At 43.0% G+C, this 22095-nt stretch overlaps 1 protein-coding gene across 4 annotated transcripts in view; it reads right to left on the reverse strand.

The window, feature by feature from the left end:
* ZNF354A (zinc finger protein 354A) overlaps positions 1 to 21383 on the reverse strand; it is a 33493-nt gene extending 12110 nt beyond the window's left edge. Inside the window, exons 1-4 of one of the 4 annotated variants that reach the window (XM_029217619.1) lie at positions 21224 to 21382; positions 16063 to 16189; positions 15720 to 15894; positions 15070 to 15165 (exon numbers count right to left, since the gene is read on the reverse strand). Coding sequence is in view for 3 of the 4 variants with exons in the window: in XM_029217616.1 (XP_029073449.1) it covers positions 15070 to 15168; positions 16063 to 16189; positions 20080 to 20112 (259 nt within the window). In the remaining variant the exon portion in view is untranslated. Of the gene's footprint in view, positions 1 to 15069; positions 15169 to 15719; positions 15895 to 16062; positions 16190 to 20079; positions 20168 to 21223 lie in introns of all 4 variants that reach the window. The other 3 variants (XM_029217616.1, XM_029217617.1, XM_029217618.1) reach the window with 3 other exon arrangements.
* Positions 21384 to 22095: the final 712 nt, after the last annotated feature.

The following is a 22095-nucleotide window of genomic DNA, read 5'->3' on the forward strand; positions in this document are numbered from 1 at the left end:
TACTACCCAAAGCAATCTACAGATTCAATGCAATCCCTATCAAACTACCACCGGCATTTTTCACAGAACTAGAACTAAAAATTTCACAATTTGTATGGAAACACAAAAGACCCCGAATAGCCAAAGCAATCTTGAGAACGAAAAACGAAAAACGGAGCTGGAGGAATCAGGCTCCCTGACTTCAGACTATACTACAAAGCTACAGTAATCAAGACAATATGGTACAGGCACAAAAACAGAAAGATAGATCAATGGAACAGGATAGAAAGCCCAGAGATAAACCCACACACATATGGTCACCTTATGTTTGATAAAGGAGGCAGGAATGTACAGTGGAGAAAGGACAGCCTCTTCAATAAGTGGTGCTGGGAAAACTGGACAGGTACATGTGAAAGTATGAGATTAGATCACTCCCTAACACCATACACAAAAATAAGCTCAAAATGGATTAAAGACCTAAATGTAAGGCCAGAAACTATCAAACTCTTAGAGGAAAACAGGCAGAACACTCTATGACATAAATCACAGCAAGATCCTTTCTGACCCACCTCCTACAGAAATGGAAATAAAAACAAAAGTAAACAAATGGGACCTAATGAAACTTCAAAGCTTTTGCACAGCAAAGGAAACCATAAACAAGACCAAAAGACAACCCTCAGAATGGGAGAAAATATTTGCAAATGAAGCAATTGACAAAGGATTAATTTCCAAAATTTACAAGCAGCTCATGCAGCTCAATAAAAAAACAACCCAATCCAAAAATGGGCAGAAAACCTAAATAGACATTTCTCCAAAGAAGATATACAGACTGCCAACAAACACATGAAAGAATGCTAAACATCATTAATCATTAGGGAAATGCAAATCAAAACTACAATGAGATATCATCTCACACCAGTCAGAATGGCCATCATCAAAAAATCTAGACACAATAAATGCTGGAGAGTATGTGGAGAAAAGGGAACACTCTTGCACTGCTGGTGGGAATGTGAATTGGTTCAGCCACTATGGAGAACAGTATGGAGGTTCCTTAAAAAACTACAAATAGAACTACCATATGACCCAGCAATCCCACTACTGGGTATATACCCTGAGAAACCCATAATTCAAAAAGAGTCATGTACCAAAATGTTCATTGAAGCTCTATTTACAATAGCCCAGAGATGGAAACAACCTAAGTGTCCATCATCGGATGAATGGATAAAGAAGATGTGGCACATATATACAATGGAATATTACTCAGCCATAAAAAGAAATGAAATTGAGCTATTTGTAATGAGGTGGATAGACCTAGATTCTGTCATACATAGTGAAGTAAGTCAGAAAAAGAAAGACAAATACCGTATGCTAACACATATATATGGCATTTAAGAAAAAAAAATGTCATGAAGAACCTAGGGGTAAGATAGGAATAAAGACACAGACCTACTAGAGAATGGACTTGAAGATATGGGGAGGGGGAAGGGTAAGCTGTGACAAAGCGAGAGAGAGGCATGGACATATATACACTACCAAACGTACGGTAGGTAGCTAGTGGGAAGCAGCCGTATAGCACAGGGAGATCAGCTTGGTCCTTTGTGACTGCCTGGAGGGGTGGGATAGGGAGGGTGGGAGGGAGGGAGACGCAAGAGGGAAGAGATATGCGAACATATATATATGTATAACTGATTCACTTTGTTATAAAACAGAAATTAACACACCATTGTAAAGCAATTATACCCCAATAAAGATATTAAAAAATAAAAATAAATAAATAAATAAGGTCTTGGTATATGGCCAAAAATAGTAAGAAGAAAAATTCAGGAGATTTAAGTGGTACAGAGAAACAATCAATAGGATTTGAGAACAACAGAGTGGAGAAAAGATTAAACAAACCCATTTAAAGAGGGTGAGTGTAAGAGTGATCAGAAGAATTGGCTAATGGAAAATGGAGAAGAGGGATTCAAAGGGGAGCCATGAATTGGAAAAGGCAGCCTGGGATCAGAGTCCAAAGCCCATGATAGAATCCTAAATTTTCTTCATGACATTTTTCTTCTTTCTGTAATCATTCCTAATCTGGAAAGTCTTCATCCCTTTTCCCTCATGCCAAATTCCTTTGTATCCTTCAGATTCAGTTCAAAAGTTAACTGGGTCCTTTCTTGACTGAGTTTCCAGAGTGCATTTCTCTTATTATAGGCACTCACCAGTGTTAAAATATATATATATATATATATTCTATACATGTAATTATATTTATCTATATCTAAATATTTTTCACTTTCCTTTTCTACTCTAATGTTCTCTGCAAGCAGATTAGCATGCCCTATTAACCTACAGATCCTCCTAATGGCATCTGAATTATACACAAAATGTTTGTTTTGTTAACCTTCCTTAACAATTTACATATACCTAATTTGAACAATGTCAAATAATCTCAATTATTTTTATATTAATTTCATACACACACACACACACACACACAGGATTCAAGCACTTGTATGAGAAGTTGCCTTCCAGGACAGTACATTATACAAGCAATGGGAGGGTTTCAGAGCCAGTTCAAACAGGAAGTAATTACTGAATTAATCTACAGAGGTGCCAACAGGTAGGCATGAAGCCAAAAGTTGCAAGATAAGAAAGCAGCCTTGCTCATGCATCAAGCAGGAGATGCTATGCAAGTGGCATAGAAAAGAGTCAAAGATCAATAAGACAAGAATAAACATAAAAAGGTAAAAAGGGCTAACATGATAAGGTGGTAAAAAACAGAATTAAATTCAATAAATTTTAAAATGGGGTAAGGACACAATTCATTGAATATTAAATTCTGTCAGGGAATAGGTATACATATAGTTTGGCATTTTCTCCTGGGCTAGAGTAACCATTTAAAGGGCTCCTTTGCAACTCACTGTATTTTGAGATTCTTATCTGACATTCACTTTCTCACCTGTATACAGATTCTCTCTGCTTGGTGAACATAATATATTCTGCTTTTCTCTTTTCTTCTACAAGTGTTAACTTCTCAGTTTCCTTCATGGGTAACTTTTTCTATTTCCACTTTAAAAATTGCTTTCCCTAGGGTTTGGGGTTTTTTTCCCCCACTCTACACACCGTCTCTAATTTTTTTTTTTTTTTTTTTTTTTTTGCGGTATGTGGGCCTCTCACTGTTGTGGCCTCTCCCATTGCGGAGCACAGACTCCGGACGCGCAGGCTCAGCGGCCATGGCTCACGGGCCCAGCAGCCCCGCGGCATGTGGGATCTTCCTGGACCGGGGCACGAACCCGTGTCCCCTGCATCGGCAGGCGGACTCTCAACCACTGCACCATCAGGAAAGCCCGACCCTCTCTAATTTTATATGCACCCATCTTTACTATTTTTTTTTAAGGCACTGATATTTGCCAAACAGAGCAAGTGAGAATAACACTCATTTTAAAATACATATATAGATAAATATCAATAAATCACTCATTAAATTAGGAACCACATCTTCTGGAAGAGCCCATAATGTGCATTCGTGTAATAGCTCTTTTTCACTTAGCCAATCACAAAACCTATCTGCTCTCTAATCTTTACTATTTGTTGTAACAGAAAGAGGCGTTTATTTTCTGTTCAACACCTTTCAATTTCCTTGTCCATCTAAGTCTTGCTTAAGTGATCCAAATTTCAATAACATTATTTGGGCAGAAGTGTGGGAGGCAGTGGTAAAAATGGAGTACTTTCCCTGTGAACATCAGTCACTGGTTCTAGGTTACTACACGAGCTGGGAAGAAGATAGCAAGATTCCAAAATTTTGGATTGTAGTTTATAAGGCAAAGTTAGAGACCCTGCCTTAGGTCTGTATGTAAAGACTGCAGTTTTACAACCAACAACTTTACTAGAGCCCTGAGCACTGGGCTCGGGTACCTAAATGGTACTCTGTTTCTCATGCTTTACTGTTCCACCGTAGTCTCCTAACTAGTCTCCCCACCTCATATCTTGCTGTCAATTCAGTCTCTACACTGTAGCCACAGTAATCTTTCTAAAATCCACATCTTACCATGTTGCAAACTTCTGTAAGATCCTCCAACTTATCTTCAATGATTTGTATATAAGTAAGGTCCTGAGTACTTAACATGGTCAACAAGGTGTTTCATGATCTGACCTTCATTCACCTCGGTACTCATCTCCCTACCCTGGTTTCTTGCCAGGTATGCTGAACTGCATGCAGTTTCTGGAGCACTACATGTTTTTATCTTATTTCGTTATCTTTGCATATGCTGGAGACATCCTTTCCATTCACAAATATTTATTAACTGCCTACTATGGACTAGGTAATGTTCTAGGGAATGCAGAGAATGTGATAAGTAAGACAGAGTTCCGGTCTTTGAGGAGCTTATACCTTGGTTTTGTGTATGTGTATTGTGTGTGTGTGTGTATGAGGGAGGGATGGACTGACAATAAGTAAACAAACAACCATATGGATGTGTGAAGCAAGAGCTTCCTGGGCAAAGAAAACAGCAAACACGAAAGTGTGGTGACTTCTGAGGAACAGCAAAGAGGCTGTGTGGCTAGAGTGCAGCGAGCAAAAGAGAAAATAGTAAATAACATTGGAGGAATAGGTAGAGGCAAGTCAGATAAGGCCTCACAGGTCATGTAAGGACTCTGGAATTTTATTCTAAATATCATGGGAAGTCACAAGGCAATTACATGCTCACTCAAGTTGGCTACTGTGTAGAGAACAGACTGTTGGGGCACAAGTGGAAGCAGGGAGCAGGGAAGATTAGGAGGCTCCTGTAGTCAAGTAGGTGAGAAATGGGGTAGAGGTATATGGTGACTGCATCCTTATCACATACTAACAGAACTGAAATTGCTGGAGGTCTGTATGTGGGGTGCTGAGAGGGAATAAAAGAGTTAGGGATCACTCCTAGGTTTCCAGCCTGAAAATGATGAATGCTGGCACAAGCTACTGAGAAGGAGAAGACTAGGAAAAGGGCAAGTCTCAGGGGTTATTCTGTTTCAGATATGTTCGTTATGGCTGAAATGCCTTAAGAGACACTGAAGAAGATACTGAAACATTCAGTTTTATGTATTATTTTGGAGATATTTTTAGATTATTCTGGAAAAGGTTAAAGCTACGTTCAGGTGTTTAGGAGTCATCAGTAGGTAAGTTTTATTTAAAGCTGAAGAACTGGGCTTCCCTGGTGGTGCAGTGGTTAAGAATCCGCCTGCCAATGCAGGGGACATGGGTTTGAGTCCTGGTCCAGGAAGATCAACTTAGTTGCTCTAAGGAGCAACTAAGCCCGTGTGCCACAACTACTGAGCCTGCGCTCTGGAGTCCGTGACCCACAACTGCTGAGCCTGCGCACCTGGAGCCCGTGCTCCGCCAACAAGGGAAGCCACCACAATGAGAAGCCTGCGCACCGCAACAAAGAACCCCCGCTTGCCGCAACTAGAGAAAGCATGCGTGCAGCAACAAAAAAAAAAAAAAAAAAAAAAAAAACAAAAACTTAAGAACTGAAAAAGTCACTTAGGCACTGTAATACTAGAGGGCAAGAAAAGGAAGAAAAGCAGAAGAGTATGGTGGTCCAGAAGCCAAAGGAAGAAAGCACTCCAGTGAGGAGGCAATGATCAACTTTGTCAAACAATTTAAGAATTAAAAACTTAACCCTGATTGTGCCAAGATGGAGACTGTCTGGGATTTAATAACTGCTTTTCATGGAATAGTAAGGAAGAAAGCCCCACTGGAGTGCACAGAAGAAACAATGGGAGGTGAGAACATGGAGACATCAAGTATAGAAATGCTTTTGAAAAGTTCTGTTTAAAGGAGAATAGAGAAACAGGACATGGGGAGTTTTCATTTTTTAATGGAAGTAATTATAGCTACAAGGGTCCATACCAATACTGTGAAACTCACCTCAACTCTACTTCAAGTGCCAATGCCTTAGTCCAGAACGGGACTAATAACTTAAAACAGTCATGTTTCCCAATGAAGGGGACATGAGTCCTGGATTATGGACATCCTAACTGTTCTTTATGGTCTGCTTAAAGTTTTCTGTAGGTCTAAGATATGTCTCCTGAAGTGCAGTTCAACTTTTGCTCTCTCCCAGAATCAAGCCTGGGCCTGAGCTAACTCATGAACAAGGTTATGACTTAGGTCAGAAGTTTAGAGACCAGGTGATCTTGCCAATGACCACCACCCTGACTAGTTCCTGTCATTAGGTCTAGATTCTCCTCCCTTGGTGCTTATGAAACTCTGTGAGTCTCTCTTCAACCTTCTCTCCCTAGATGATTTCATCCACTCCCACACCTCCTATCTGAATGACTATCCTGACCCTCAAAACACTTTACAGAGGTATTTCCAGCTGCCTGCTAGACTCTTCATTTGAGTATTTTTCTTCAAATTCAGCTTGTCCAAATCCGAATCCAGTGCATTCCTTTCAAACTCTTTTTTGTGTTTCCGAGTTCTGAATTATATAACTTCTTCAGCTCCTTTGCCATGAATTCTTAGTTTCATCTCAGAATCTTCTCTCCCCTGCATTCCAAGTCTAGTCAGTCATCAAATTCCCTTGAATCTCTTCACTAAGATGTCTCTAACAACCATCATTAATACATCCAAGTTCAGGATCTCCTTACTCAATAGTGACTATTGCTATTGACCTTCAATTTGATCCTTTGACCCGTTTCTCACCTTTCTAGTATTACTTCCCACTGAATTTAACCTTCTTACTGTATAGAACTCCTCTTATTATTTCAAAAAGCATTGACTGCTCCTTATTTAATTCATTCATCAAATACTTAAAAAGCACCTACAATATGTCAGCCTCTATCCTAGGCATGTGATCCACAAAACATTCCAGATCTGGTAATGAAAAGAAACAGTTAACTTCTTTAAGGAGCTCCCAGTTTGGCATTAGAGACAAAAAAGGAGAAGTGTGATAATTTATACAACAAAAACACAAGACAGAAATGGATGAAAATGTGAGCTTACAACAACATCCAAACTACCCTCAGATAGTAGCAAGTGCAAGCTGGGAAGGTGTACAAGTGGTGACCAGAATTTGGGGGAAGGAATGTCTAAAATGGGATTTTAAAGGATTAGCCATAGATTAGATGGAGGGATAGTGTGAGGGCTAAAGGCAGCATCAAAATCTTTGAACCCAAGCCAACTTTCCAGACCTATATCCTTCCCACCTTATCCTACAGGTGGTCAGATTCAAAATTATTCCTATAAAAATGTCACAAGCATTTGCAGTCTCATAAGGTTTTCTAGAGTCAGAGAATTGAGGGAGCTATATGCTGAGAATTACACACAACACCACCATGGGGGCAGAACTACACATCTGTAAATGTATTCCAGAATGCCTGTGTTGGTGAAAAAGAGAAATGCTGTTTTAGAAATTCTGTTGTTGGTAATTCTGATTTTTAAAGCTTTTTATTATGCAAAATGTTCAGCATGTACAAAAGTAGAATGAATTGTACAATGAATTGCCAAGCCAGCATCAACAATCACTAATGCTGTTTCATCTATTACCTTATTATGGGTTGAACTGCATCACCCAAAAAAGATATGTTGAAGTCCTAATTTCCAATAACTTAGAATATGACCTTATTTGGTAATAGTAACTTTGCAGATTCAATCAAGTTGAGATGAGGTGATTAAGGTAGGTCCTAATATGACTGGTGTCTTTATAAAAGGGAAATTTGGACACAGGCAAGCACAGAAAGACCATGTCAAGATACCCCAGGGGAACACCAAGTGACAAGAGAAGCAGAGACTGGAGTGATGCAGCTGCAAGCCAAGGAACAAGGACCACTGGCCACATCCAGAAGGTAGGGAGAGGCAAGGAAGGATTCTACCTGGAGTTTCAGAGGGAGCATGGTCCCGCAAAACTGTGAGACAATAAATTTCTGTTGTTTAAAGCCACACAGTTTGTGGCACTTTGTTGGAGCAGGCTGAGAAAATTAATACAACTCCCTTACGTCTCTTTCATTAGCATATGCTAAAGTACGCTAATTCCATATTATATCATTTCATCAATAATATTTCAGAACACATATCTCAAAGATAAGAACTCTATTTGTAAACATAACCACATATTTTTATTATACCCACCAAAATCAACATTATTTTTGAAGTTATTTTTGCCTGTAGGGTACTAATTACATGTTCTTCACCCAATTCCAATGTGGTGGTGGTGGGGGCGGTTTCCACATCAATAATAAGCAATTCTTGGATACCAACTGGGTGTCCTACAATTCAGCTCAACTCTGACATTATCTACCTGGAGATAGCATCATATCCCACAGGTTAAGGGTTCAGTCCTACAAGACTGCCCCCTGCCTCCCTCAGACACCAGTCACAAGCCCAGGTTATCATCTGTACTTCTCACCAACTGGCTATAAATCAGAGGTTCCCACGACCCCCTTCTTAGGTTTGGTTAATTTGCTACAGTGGCTCATGGAGCTCAGAGAAACATTTTGCTTACTAGATCACCAGTTAATTATAAGAGGATATAACTTGGGAACAGCTAGATGGAAGAGATGCACAGGGCAATGTATGGGGAAAGGGCATGGAATTTCTAAGCTCTCTCTAAGTACACCACTCTCCCCAGATCTCCACATATTCACCAACCCAGAAGCTTTCTGAATCTGTCCTTTTGGGTTTTTATGGAGGCTTCATTATACAGGCATGATTGATTAAATCATTGGCCACTGGCAACTAATTCAACCTCCAGTCCCCCTCCCCTCCCTGGAGGTCAAGGGGCGGTACTAAGTTTCAACCCTCTAATCACATGATTGGTCCTGGCAACCAGGCCCCATCCTAAGGTAGGGTCCAAAAGAAACCTCATTAACATAACAAAGACACCTTTGTGGCTCTCATCACCTAGGAATTCCCAGGGTTTTAGGAGCTCTGTACCAAATATATATTTCTTATTATAAATCATAATATTTATATAAATCACTAAGGATCTTTATTCAAGCTGCTGTGATTTAAAAGTATTTGAGATAATTTTTCTCTATGTGACTAAGCCAGCAACCTGAAACAAAATTAGGGTCATTTGTTTCATTTTGCTTTCAATATTTATGGAACACTTTTTCATTTTTGTTTAATCTTGTTTTATAATTTATAAAACATTTTTATGGTTCCAAAATCAACATTATAAAAACAATGTACCTTAAAAAATTCTGCATTCTATCCTTGTTCTCTCAATCCTTTTTCTTTTTCTTCCTTCACCTTATAGGTAGCCATTTTTATAGATCTGCTTTTATCCTTTTTTTTTTTTTTGGCTTCTCTATTTTTTTTTTAATATAAGCAAATATACACTTTTTATTTTTTGGTATTTCCTCCTTTCTTTGATAAAAGTCCTACTCTCACTGTTCTGTCCTGCACTTTCCCCTACTTAGTAATATTATCACCCCACAGTGGAATTTACAGAGTTCTTCCTCATTCCTTTTTACAGTGAGAATTCCACTGTGAGAATGTCCCTCAGCTTATTCAACCAGATTCCTTTGATGGACAGTTGGATTAACTCTAACTGTAATACACCAGGACATCATACGGGTACACGATAAAGGTACAGCTTTAAACCAATATCCATATTGCTAATTAGAAATCATAGCATTTATAAAATTCTAGCCCAAACTGGACCCACTGGGCTAACATTATCCAAAGCCACATACAACCAAAATCACCTCTTCTGCCAGCCAAGAAGAGAGCCAGCTGAAGGCTATAGAACTACTCCTTAGAATGAAGAAGCTCTTTATGTACTGACATGGAAAGAGTTTCAATATATATCAAGTGAAAGGGGCAGAATAATGTGTGCTGTATAACATAATTTGAGTGGACAGAGGAAAAAAAAGAAATATTTGTTTATATTTGCATAGAAGAGCTCTCCAGCTACTGCCTCCTTGTCACATCTTACCTTGTCGTATCCCACACGTATTCATCTCCTCCTGCTCACTCACCCCTCATGGGCTCCATTCTGGCTTCTGTCCTTACCACTACTCTCTCTAAGGCAACCATGACCTTCATGTGACAAAGGCAAGATGCTCTCTTCAGTCCCCACCTAACTTACCTCTCAGCAGCATCTGATAGTGACCCCTCATTTTCCTTCAGATGCTCACTACCTAAGCTACAGTGACCCTGAACTTGCCTCCAAATTCTTCTCATGTTCCACCAGCTTCAATCTCCTTTGCGGCTTTTCAATCTTCTTTGTGCGCTCATTTTCCTCTACCTGATCTTTAATCCTTGGAGTTCCATAGGGTTGAGTCCTAGGCCCCTGATTCTTTTCACTCTGTACCCTTTCCACAGGCCAGCTTCATCTATAAACATACTCTAGGCAAGACTTCTCTCACTCTCCATACCTAATTATACAACACCCTGCTCAAAACAGCAACTTACATGTTTCAAAGGCAGCTCAACTGAATTTATGATTATTTCCTCCCCCAACCTGTATAACCTTTTTGTCTCTGTAATTGGCACCAGTTCTGAATCGAAACTTTAAAAGGCATCCTTCACACTTCTCCCTCCGCTAATCAATTACCAAGACCTGTTTATTCTGCCATCTAAATATGTCTCAAGTTCATCTACTTTTACCTACCTCTGATACCATCCTTTATGAGACTTGACTTCAATGACACTAGACTCCTGAGTTTCCTTCTACAGTACACCTTACCCTTGTCTTCCCTATGGGTTCATTTCTCTCTGCCTAGCCATGAAATGCCAGAGTTCCTCAAGATTGAGTCCTAGGCTCTTTCTTACTCTTGCTGTACTCTGAATCCACTCCACAGGCTAACTCAAACTCAACCACTGTTTCAATTATCTTTAGTGACAGGGTCTCCCAAATTTACATTTAATGCCCAGGGTATATTATAAGGGGTGGAACTCCAAATCAAACAGGCTATTTGACATCTCCACTTGAATAACTGGGTTAACCAAAGACAACTTAATTCATCCAAAACCATATTTATACCATCCCCCAAATCTGATCTCCTAGCACCACTATCTCAGTGAATGATATCACTGTCCATCCCAGAACAAGCCACAAACCAAGCACGCATCCTTGACAACTCCATCTCCTCTATCTTCCATATCTAAACCATCTCCAAGTCCTGTTGCTTTTATCTGCCAAATATCTCTGCAACTGGTTCCCTTTTTTCTGTCCCCATCACGACTACCTAACCAAGTCATTCGTACATTCACTAACTGGAAGCTGACTCTGACCAGGCACTATTTTAGGTACTGGGGACATGGGAACAAATGAAACAGACAACCCAGCATGAGGGAATTTACAATCCAGAGAAGAGCTGATAATAAATATGTACTATTTTGCAGTAATAAGTACTCTGAGAGAAAATGAAGCATGGTGAGGGGATAAAGAATGTGGAGGAAAAAGGACCCGTGTCCTGTGGAGGACAAAGGACAAAGGATGAGCTGTGTCTAACTGACAAAGTGCCATCTGAGCAGAAACCTGTATAGTGTGAGGAAGCGAGTCAAGTGGGCTCGAGGCTGTCAGGAAGAAGAATGGTCCAGGAGAGGAAAAAGCAAGTGCAGAGGCCCTGAGGTGGGAGCCTGCTTGGCCTTCCTGATGAACTACAAGGAGGCCAGGGTGATTAGAGTTCTCCTATGAAGGGCAGAGAGGAAGGAGGTGAAGGCGAAGAGGTAGCTGGGGCCAGACCACAAAGGCCTCTGAGGGCCACGCTGGGGGCTTTGGATTGTGTTCTATGTGATAGAAGCCACTAGAGGTTTTGAGCATGCGAGTGAGATGACCTGATCTATCTTTTAAATAGACCATTCTGGCAGCTACAAGGACAGTAGATGTTGGTGGCAGGAGAGGAGCGCAGGGGATGAGAACAAGACTAAATCAAACATAGTAAACAGGGCTACAGAGCATTTGGGCTCAACTTTCACCTTGTAAGAAATTCACTCTTTAAAATTACTGCATGTTATTTCATTAGGCTGCCGCTATAACCCCTACAGCACCTTTCCGCAAATTAGACCCCTACTCTCTGTGCAGATGCAGCCCCAGCAAATCTCGGTGAGTGGGAGGCAGCCCACAAGCAACCCCTCAGCTGACCACCCTTCCAGGTTCAGTCTGCCCTGAATTCTTGTATAAATATAACAAATGAAGAGAAAAAGACAAAGAAAGAAAAACACCTTTACATTGGAGGTAACTGTTAACCTAGATCATCCCTGGATTTTTAAATTTTTGAATAAAAGAATATTTTCATGTTAGGTGTAAACCAAACTCATGAGACGTTCAAGTTGACTTAATCACATTATTCTTATTTTATATATATATGTATATATATATATCTTATATACATAATATGCCAGAATAGTGATTAGACTCTGGACTCATTTCTTAAGTAAGAGACTCAGATGAGACTGAGGGAAGTGACTGTTCAAAGGGTCGGGTTTTGGTTCTGGTCTAGAGTTAATGATCAAGGTACTTCCAAGAACATCCAGGTCCTTCACCTGAGCTCACAGGGAAGTGAGCTCCCCTTGGAAGGGAAACTGTTCCAAGGGCACTTTAGTCCAGGTAGATGGGAGATTCGCCAGGGGTGCAGGAGAGACACAACCACAGGCCAGCACTCCCAGGACGCTCCATCTGACTGTCACCTTTGACCAAAGAGAGGAGGTTCATCCCATCAAGAGAAACGCACACACTGGTTGGCTCTGATGTCCTTACTTCCTCCAGATACCCACTCAGAGTTTTCCTTCAGGGACAGCTTCCCAAACCTGAGAAGGACTTGACGTCACCACTAGGTGCCTTCAGGGTCTCTCTGGACAGCTTTCGACTCCAGTCATACTTTCTATTCAGTTTAATCCAACTAACACTTCACTCAGGAAGGGGGATTCCTCATGGATCAGAGGCTCCCAAGGCTCTGATTGAAATGGAAAATGGAAAGGGAACAATTCTTCCGTCTCTTCCTTTGATCTTCCACGCCATACTCAGTCCACACCTGACACCCCTCCTAAACTCTCCACTGGTTCCCTGCTGCCTGTGTTCTGTTTACTTTGTGATGGTCTCTAGCAGTTCCCACAAAATCAGAATATTTCTCCCAAGGGACAGTTAAAAGATATAAGGAGAGATAAGTGTGGTTCCCACCTCAAAAGATCTCACCTTATACGGGGAAGAATGAGCTCTACTAAAGGTGTGGGCGCTTTAGGGATCGAGACAGCCTGTCCCACAGCCCTTCTGCTGGGCCCCCATTGTGAGGGGTCATCACTGACTTGTCTGGACCCGACAGCAACCTCAGACAAGTCCTAACACATCTATGCCAGGTGGCTCCACATTGGTTGCAGGCTGATCCTTGCAGAACATAAACCTGGGCCCGTGGCCAGGGTACTTCAACTCCTGAGAGGCTATGCCTGGCTCTCAGGTCCCGGCCCCCTCTCCCCGCTCCCGTCTCCACACGCCGGCTTCCTTTGTCTGGACTCTCGGACATGCTCTTCCTGTGCCTGAACGCTTCTCACAACGTGGGATCCGGCCCTTCCTCGGGAAGCCTTGCCCACAGCACACCTCCTGTTCCACGTTCTCACAGCACCTGCGGCTCTTCCCCCGAGGTCCTCACCAGAGTCTGTCATTCCACAGCCCTGTGTGCGCTTAGCCTCCCCCTCCACTGAGCTCCGCCAGGGCAGGACCTGCGTCCTTCTGTCCAAGGTTGCACTGCTGTTTATCACGGGACAGGAAAGCAGTGGGCGAGGGTTAGAACCTGGCTCCCCCAGAGCCTTGGCCTCCCCAATTCAACAGCTCTCAGTTCTCAACTTCCATGACAGCCGAATCTGCCAGTTTTCTCCTCTGGTGACTTCTTCTCAGGCTCAGCCACAGATTCTTCCTTCTTAACCCACCTCATAAACACTGAGGTTTCCTGGGACTCTGTCCTCTCCTCCGTTCCCTCTCATCTTCTCAGCTCAAGGCTTCAAATGCCACCGTTGCACTGATGGCTCCCTGACCTCCCTGTTGAGTTCCAACCCTGTATACCTTCTACAGCTGTCCACTGGTGACCTCTACCCATATTTCACTAACATTTCAAATGAAATCCATCCCACACCGAACCTGTCCTATACCCTTAATGAAGGGACCTCTCCTCTTTCCTGAACTCACTGCACATGCCTTCCTCCAGGTAACGTCTTGCCTACATTATGCAATAATCTCCAGAAGGTTCCCACCTCTAGTTTTTCCTCACTTCAAATCTAAGACCAACAGTGTTTCCAAAGTGACCATTCTTATTTAATTGAAATTGCGTAATAAGGACTTCATGAATATATTCTCCGTGAAAATTTTAATAACATTGCATGTAACTAAAGTCCCCTTTCATCAATGCCCATTCTCAATCCCAATCCAAATGTAACTAGCTACCAGCTCAGGTGTCCCCCGACCTTTCTCTCGGCACTTACACGCATATTATGCATATAGACAAACACCCACATAATTTTCTTTACACATAAATGGTGACATGTCATAATCATGCACTGTAACTAGCTTTAGTCCTTCCCGTGCCCTGGAGCTCCGCCCACACCAGTGCTGCTGCTTTCTGACTGTGGTGCTGTTGTGCCAGTGTAGGGACCCACCTCAGCTTCTTTAGTCTCTACTGAAGGACGTTTAAAGTATCTCAGACTCAGACTATTTTTTCTAAAATATCAACAACCATACAACTCTTCTGCTTGAAACTCTTGAATTATTTCCAGTCATCCATGGACAGTTCCCATCCCTAAGAACTGTACCAAAGCACTTCATAGTGTGGCCCCCACCTGGCTTTCTAATCTCATTTCCTTCCTTATCTCTCTCTTTTCCCATATACCCTGAGCTTCAGTCTGAATGAATTATCTGCAGTTCCTTAAATGCACTAAGTTTGCTGAATGAATGCATGACAATGTAGCCCTCCTCTGAAACAACAGGAAATAACAAGAAAAAAGATCCTGAGAGATTCACCTGTGCAGTAATTATCAGAGAAGAAGAGGAAGCTTGTGACTCAGGGCCTTAGCGTCCCTTCTCCACAACTTCTTGAGGACTGAAAACCTGCAGAAATTTCCCTGACCAACATCTCCGAGTTGCACATGCACTCATTTACCAGACTGCTGCCTGCAGAGATTCCCCACCCACTTACCTAGAGAGGAGCCTCCAGGGCTTTCTTTCTCTACCTTCCAGGGATCTTCTCCTTGCTGCAACAGGGAGATCACCTCGGGTTTGGAAAATGGGAGTCCTGCTCATAGACCAAAAAGAAGAAAAAGAAGACTTGATTTTGCCTTGACACAAAGAGGTATCTGAGATCTGAGCGAAAAACTCAAAGGATGATACAGAGAACTTCTGTGGGATGCTCAAGTTGTGCCCCCACAATGTGAGGGGTGTGTTAGGGTAAAAGCAAGGGGCAATGCAACATTTAGTTGTATGTTAGTGAAGTATGATAAACATGCAGACTTGATTAACAGGGTGCTAATAGCTTTCTATACAAGAGGGAATATGTATACACTGTTAAATGTACAGATTAAATTAATATTTGTAACAGGGATCTGTGGAAAGGATTATGTACCAAGTAGCTTGTTTAAAATGAGAAAACACTATCTGACTCCCTTTGAAAGATGGCAGCAATCAGCAAACTATGGGTCATAGGCCAAATCTAGGCCACTGTCTGTTTATGCATGGCCCTTGAGCAAAGAATGGTTGAAAAAAAAGAAAAGGAATATGTTACAGACTATATGTGGCCCACAAAGCTGAAAATATTTACTCCCTGGCCCTTTACAAAAAAAGTTTGCTGACCCCTGTAAAAGAGAATTGAAAAAAGCCAGTGCTGGGTTGAGGGATACTCTCTGTTAAGAGATGAGCAAACACATCATAGTTCAATCATAGTGGGAAAATGTTGCCTGCAGTCACTGCAGTCACATTTCTAATGTGCAGCTCTGTAGATTGTCCCATCCATGGGGCAATTCCATACCTACAAGGGAGAAAAAGGTTTTCAGGTTTATTTATGGAGATCCAGTTTGTACACTGCTAAGGCAAAACTCAGCTAAAGTTTTTAATGACCCAGGGCTTTTATCCAGGAAATCAGATGCTGAGGTATCCCAATTTCTGAATTCTGTATCTACAGGGGAAATTTCCTTACCCAATGAGACAAGGTTACTATAGTTCTCCAGCATCACATCTTGGTACAAGTTTCTCTGTGAAGGAGCCAGCTTTCTCCACTCATCCCGCGTAAAGAGCACAGCCACATCTTCGAACGTCACTGACAGCTGTAGAGACAAACATCCCAGCTCACCCAGGACCATCCATCACACAGGGTGAAAAAGGCGGCAGTGGGGAGTAGACGGGCTACCATGAAATGCTTCTATATTATTCTAGGTTCTGAAGGTTCCAGGTCATTTGTTTAATGAACAATTGACCAATGACAAATATATATTGAGTAGCATGAAGTATGAACCAGGTCCCGAGTTAACTGCTACAAGAGATGTGTGGAGGTATTAAGGCCATTAGTGGGAGTGTTAATTAGAATAATCTTCCTGTTGGCAACTTGATAACATACATTACAAGCTTTAAAATGTGCATACTCTTTAACTCTCCAATTACTATATTTGTTTGATAATGAACAGTGAACAAAAATGCCCATGCAAGGACATTTATCATGGTGTTAGTAACAGCAAAGAAATGGAAACAACCTCAATAATCACCGAGCGAGACTAGTGTAAATAACTTAAGGCACTCTGTGCTCCCTAAAGCTTGAGGGCAGTAATAATGGAAATTAAAATAGCTATAATTTATTGAATGCTTTTTTCAGGCTAAGTACTATTCTTAGAGCTTTATATTAAACTTTAGTGTATATCTTTATTTTATCTTCACAACAACCCTATGAAGAAGGTACTATTATTGTGTCCATTTTACACAAAAGAAAACAAAGAGAAATTTATCCAAGTCACACAACTGGTATGAAGGAAAAACTCACTCCTCCTGCATGTCTCCTCTACTCTTAATACAACACTACTTCACTTCTGACACCAGATGTGGGGGGTTTTCCACACACCAAGCAATTGTGGGACACCAGCTGGGTGTCCTACAGTTAAACTCAATTCTGACATCTGAAGATAGCGTCAGATTCCCACAAGACTGGCCCTCTTTCAATGTCAATCACAAGTCCAGGTTGTTACCTGTGCTGCTGACTGACTGGCTATAAATTGGAGGTTTCTACAACCCTCTCCTCAGGTTTGATTAATTTGCCAGAGTGGCTCACAGAACTCAGGAAAACATTTACTTACTAGATTACCGGTTTATTATAAAAGAAGATATAGGAACTGGCAGATGAAAGAGAGGCACAGGGAAGGGGTGCACAGCTTCCATGCTCTCTCGGGATTCACCATTCTCTCCGACTCTCTACCTGTTCACCAACCTGGAAGAACTCTGAACACTTCTGGGTTTTTATGGAGGTTCATTACATAGGCATGATTGATTAAATCACTGACCATTGGCGACTGATTCAACTTTCATCTCCTAGGGTGGCAACAGATGGATAAGAGGGGTTATCGGGGGGCAGGACTGAAAATTCCAACACTTTAATCAAGGTTGGTTCCCCTGGCAATTAGCCCGCATCCTTAGGTGGGGTACAAAAGTCACCTCATTAACATAAATTCTGGTGTGGATACAAAACACACCCATTTTGCCTTCATTGCTCTGAAGTAATTTCAGGGATAAAAATCATATATTACTAACCACTTAGGAAATCACAAGGGTTTTGGAAGTTATGTGCCAGGAACACGGACAAAGACCAAATATATATTTAATATTATAAATCACAATATCACAGCTGGTCAGTGGTAGAGGTAGAACTGCAATCCAAGGAACTGCCTCTCAACGCCTATCTCATAGGGTTAAGAAATAAATGATAATCCATACAATGGAGATAAAGAGTAGTGATGGTAGCACAACACTGTGAACGTACTTAATGCCAATATACTCAAAAATGGTTAAAGTGGTAAATTTAATCTTATGCATATTTTATCAAAATAAAAAGTTAAAATGATAAAATAAAAAAATACATACATACATATGTACACATGTACATAAATAAATAACAAATAAATAAAGGTGCACAGAAAATTATTCTGAGGGCTGCATACCAAAGGTATGACCATGATTATCTCAAGATGTTGGGGTAAGAGTGATTTTACTTTTTTATTCTCTGAAATTTTTAACATTAACATGCAGTGCATGTATAAGATAATTTATTGGCACACGGCGGGGAATACAAGAAATGATCTTTCCCCTCAAAAGAATTTACAATCCAACTGGCAGACAAGAAAAACGCATGAAACAATTTGAACAAGAAAAGTGTCGCTGGACAGGACCATATACCATTTCCTAGTTCAATCCTCATTTTAGAGATAAGAAACACAATGTCCAGGGCAGTTAAGATACCAGGTCACATACTTTTTCAATGGCAGAGACAAGACGATAACTGAAGTTTTCTTTTAACCCAGCACTTGGTGGGTATATTCTCTCTCTGGTCTTAAATGTCCTGTCACTGAGTTTTACACACAAGTCCACATAGTACTGATGTATCGGCAGCAGGTGAGGTTAGGGAGAAATGTCACATAGGACTCACAAGCAGGGATGGAGAAGATTCTGGGTAAGAGAGCAGCCTGGCTCTTCTGTTGGAATGGAATGGGAAAGGCTTAGAAAAAAGTAGCCCAAATATGCAGAGGCAGGTCCTAGCCACAGTCTCAGAAGATCAACCACTACCACATTTCATGGGTCCAAAAGATACACAACATCACTTTGCAGAGAACTCTGGTAATTTGGGGGCCAGGCCTGCCCCGTGTTCTGAAAGATATACCAGAGGAAAGGCTGGATGATAACTAACATGAATTTAGAGGCCAGACATACCTGGGTTTGATTTCAGGTTACCTGACTTCATTGAGCCTCAGTTTCAAGTGTAAAATGGGGGTAATAACTTCTGCTTCGCTATGAGAGTGAGAACAAAGGTGAAGCCCTCAGGATATTCCCCGGCAACGTTAACTACTATTGTTAGATGAGGATGAGTAAAGGAAGGACACTGTACAGTCATTTCTATCTACCAACAGTAGATAAATAGACATCATGAACTAGAATAATATCATTTAGCTACCACAACCACCACATATTGAACATCTACTATGTGCCTGGCCCTGATATGAACACTTTCCATGTACTAACTCCCAGGATCCTCTCATCTACCCTTTGAGGTAGGCCCGGTTGTTGTATTCATTTTACAGGTGAAGAACCTGAGGCACAGAGAGGTAAGAAACTGAAGCACAGAGAGGTGGACTTATTTGCCCAAGACCCATTAACAGCAACAGAGGAGATGGGCACAAACCTGGCCATCTGGCTCAAAAGCCCCGCTGAGTAATCACTGTATACACAGCCTCTCCACTACCAATATCCCATGAAACTCTCATTGCTGCTTCCTGAGGAGTCTTCTCTCTGCTCTTGGGAGTCAAGAGACCTCTCCATCTATGTCCCCACCAACATGGCTATCCTTTGTTCACACAGTGGCTCACCTGGATGGGGTCCCACCCTCATTCTCACAACATAAAGATGAAAATGGCAGGTCAATATCAGTTTTCAAGAGAGTGACAGAAGCAAGGCACATGATCCAGAAAGTTAAGATGGAGAAAAAACTAAAAACTATGGACTGGGAAAAGCCTGGCAAAGGTATCATGAGGATTTCTCAGGGGCAGAAAGAAAAAGAAAAGCATTCTGGCCAAGGGTAGGGAGGGGGACATGACTGAGCAAAGGAGGCAGGCCAGAAAGGAACTCTGCCAAGTGCGCACGTTTGTTTGTTCTGACCCTAAGTGGTATAAGACGTGTGGCATCTTACCTATCAATTCAGTAATCATACAGTGAATTGAGATTAATGAATAAAAGAGTGTCTATTAGAAAAAAAAAAGAGAAACACAGGCCATGGAGTGGGGGGTTGGAGGCAAGCATTCCCTACGCAATCTACCATCCACCAGGGTGGACCAACTCTTCCAAGGGAGAAGGACATTGGCTCCAAATTCTGGCGAAGACTGTACTGGGGAGAAAACGTCAGTTTAAGGGTAAAAAAACAAAAAAACCCATCTGTCTCTAAGACCTGAGATGGCAATGAACTCACCTGAGACCTTGCTTCCCTCTGTTCAGTAGCCATGTCCTCTTTCTGGGCAGTTTCCCCTTAGGATGGGAGAAGTCTCCAGAAGCCAGATCTGAGAGAAGAAAAAGGGAGCCAGGAGGAAGCCCCTTCTGCTTTCCACCCCTCAGAATCAGCAGCTCTGAAATCTTTATATCACTTGAAAATGATGCCAAGTGCCCTCAGAGAAGGAAGTCAGAAGGAACGAGGGGTAGACAGGACCAGAGAGAAGGGCTGGGTCATCCTGGTCCAGGCCCAGCTCTTTCCCTAGCTCAGAGGAAAAGGTCCTAGGACTCCATCAGCAGTAGCAGCAACTCCCTGAGCCTCACCGCGTGCCAGGCACTACCTATCAATACATCATCGAGTCCCACAGCACAGTTGGCACTGTCAGCACCCCATTTTATAGATCAGGAAACTGAGGGCAGAGTGGGAGCAACTTGCCCCAGTCCACACAGCCAGGGAGGGTGGCACCAGGATTCCAAGCACCGCGGGCTCCAGAGCACCTGCTCTAACCTCCCTGCGTGCATGTGACAACTTTTCTCCAACTCAAGCCTTCCCACCCAATTCCTCCCCCTCCTGTCAAGTAAACAATTTCCAGATTTCTAGAGAAAGCTACTTCGGAAAGGGAAAACGTCAGCTCTCCTATGGCGGGGAGGGGGCTGCTGTCTTGAGGAAAGGGCACAGAAAACCAAAGACCTGGGTCCAGTCCTGGCTCTGCCACTGGGGGAAGCCGGCGACTCACTTCTCGCGCAAAACAAGCCTGTCACTCGGGAGTGCAGGGGTGATGATAAAGGGAGGAAATAATTTTCTCACGTTCACTGCCGGCCCGAAACAAATTCAAATGCCCGCAGGCGCTGGGCAGGTAGCGCGCTGGGAACTGGTCGGGAAGCAGCAGGAGGGTGGCTGGGTCCAGCCAATGGGGACGAAGTGCCCGACCTGTCTCGTTCAGGGGCACGTCAGTGGGACGGCTGGGGGCGGCAGGCGGACAGAGCCAGGGGTGCCCGGCTCTCGGCCCGCCGGCGCCCACAAAGGCCCGGCTCGCGTCTCTTGGGCCTGTGCCCCATGCCCCGGCGACGCATCCTCCCGAAGCCCGGTCCTCCCTCCTACATCCTGCCTACCCCCCGCCGCTCACCTCGCCCAGGCCTCGGGGGTTCCGCGGGCCGCAGGCTGGAGGCTCCGGAACTGCCACGGCCGGACAGCACCTTCCGCTGGGTACTCCCCCCGGTGCCGCCTGGGCGGACCTCTAGCGGGTAATCAGCTCACGCCAGCGGCAAACGCCCGTCGCTCCACGTAGGTCCTGGAGGGGCGGGGCAAGGACAGTCGCGAGCCCCTCTGGGAAATGTAGTCCAAGCGAGAACAAAAGATCCTGGGAAACGTAGTTCTTCGAGCTTGTCTGCGAGGAGAGCCCCGGCTGAGCCTATCACTTGTGCAGACTCCATTCTGGGTTCGTGGTCGAGCTCACTGGGCTGCTGGCTCCTGGGTTCCCAGTTCTTCCAGGAGGAAACAGAGGTTCCTACAGGGCAGTGACTTGTAGCTCTGCATCTGTGTAAATGATAGCAAGGCAAGTAGACAACCGCCAAGAACAAACCTATTTCCCTTTAAGTCTTTCAACAAGAGTGTATGGAGGACTTCCCTGGTGACGCAGTGGTTGAGAACCCGCCTGCCAATGCAGGGGACATGGGTTCGAGTCTTGGTCCCAGAAGATCCCACATGCCTTGGAGCAACTAAGCCTGTGTGCCAGAACTACTGAGTCTGTGCTCTAGAGCCGGCGAGCCACAGCTACTGAGCCCATGTGCCACAACTACTGAAGCCTGTGCTCCTAGAACCCATGCTCGGCAAGAAAGAGAAGCCACCGCAATGAGAAGCCCACGCACCTCAGTGAAGAGTAGCCCCTGCTCACACCACAACTAGAGAAAGCCTGTGAGCAGCAACGAAGGCCCAGCACAGCCAAAAATAAAGAAAGAAAAATTTATATTAGAAAAAAAATGTATGGATCACCTGCTA

Source organism: Monodon monoceros, unplaced genomic scaffold (genome assembly GCF_005190385.1).
Source record: "Monodon monoceros isolate NGI ecotype Baffin Bay Population unplaced genomic scaffold, NGI_Narwhal_1 Super_Scaffold_12, whole genome shotgun sequence".
NCBI classification, from domain to species: domain Eukaryota; kingdom Metazoa; phylum Chordata; class Mammalia; order Artiodactyla; family Monodontidae; genus Monodon; species Monodon monoceros.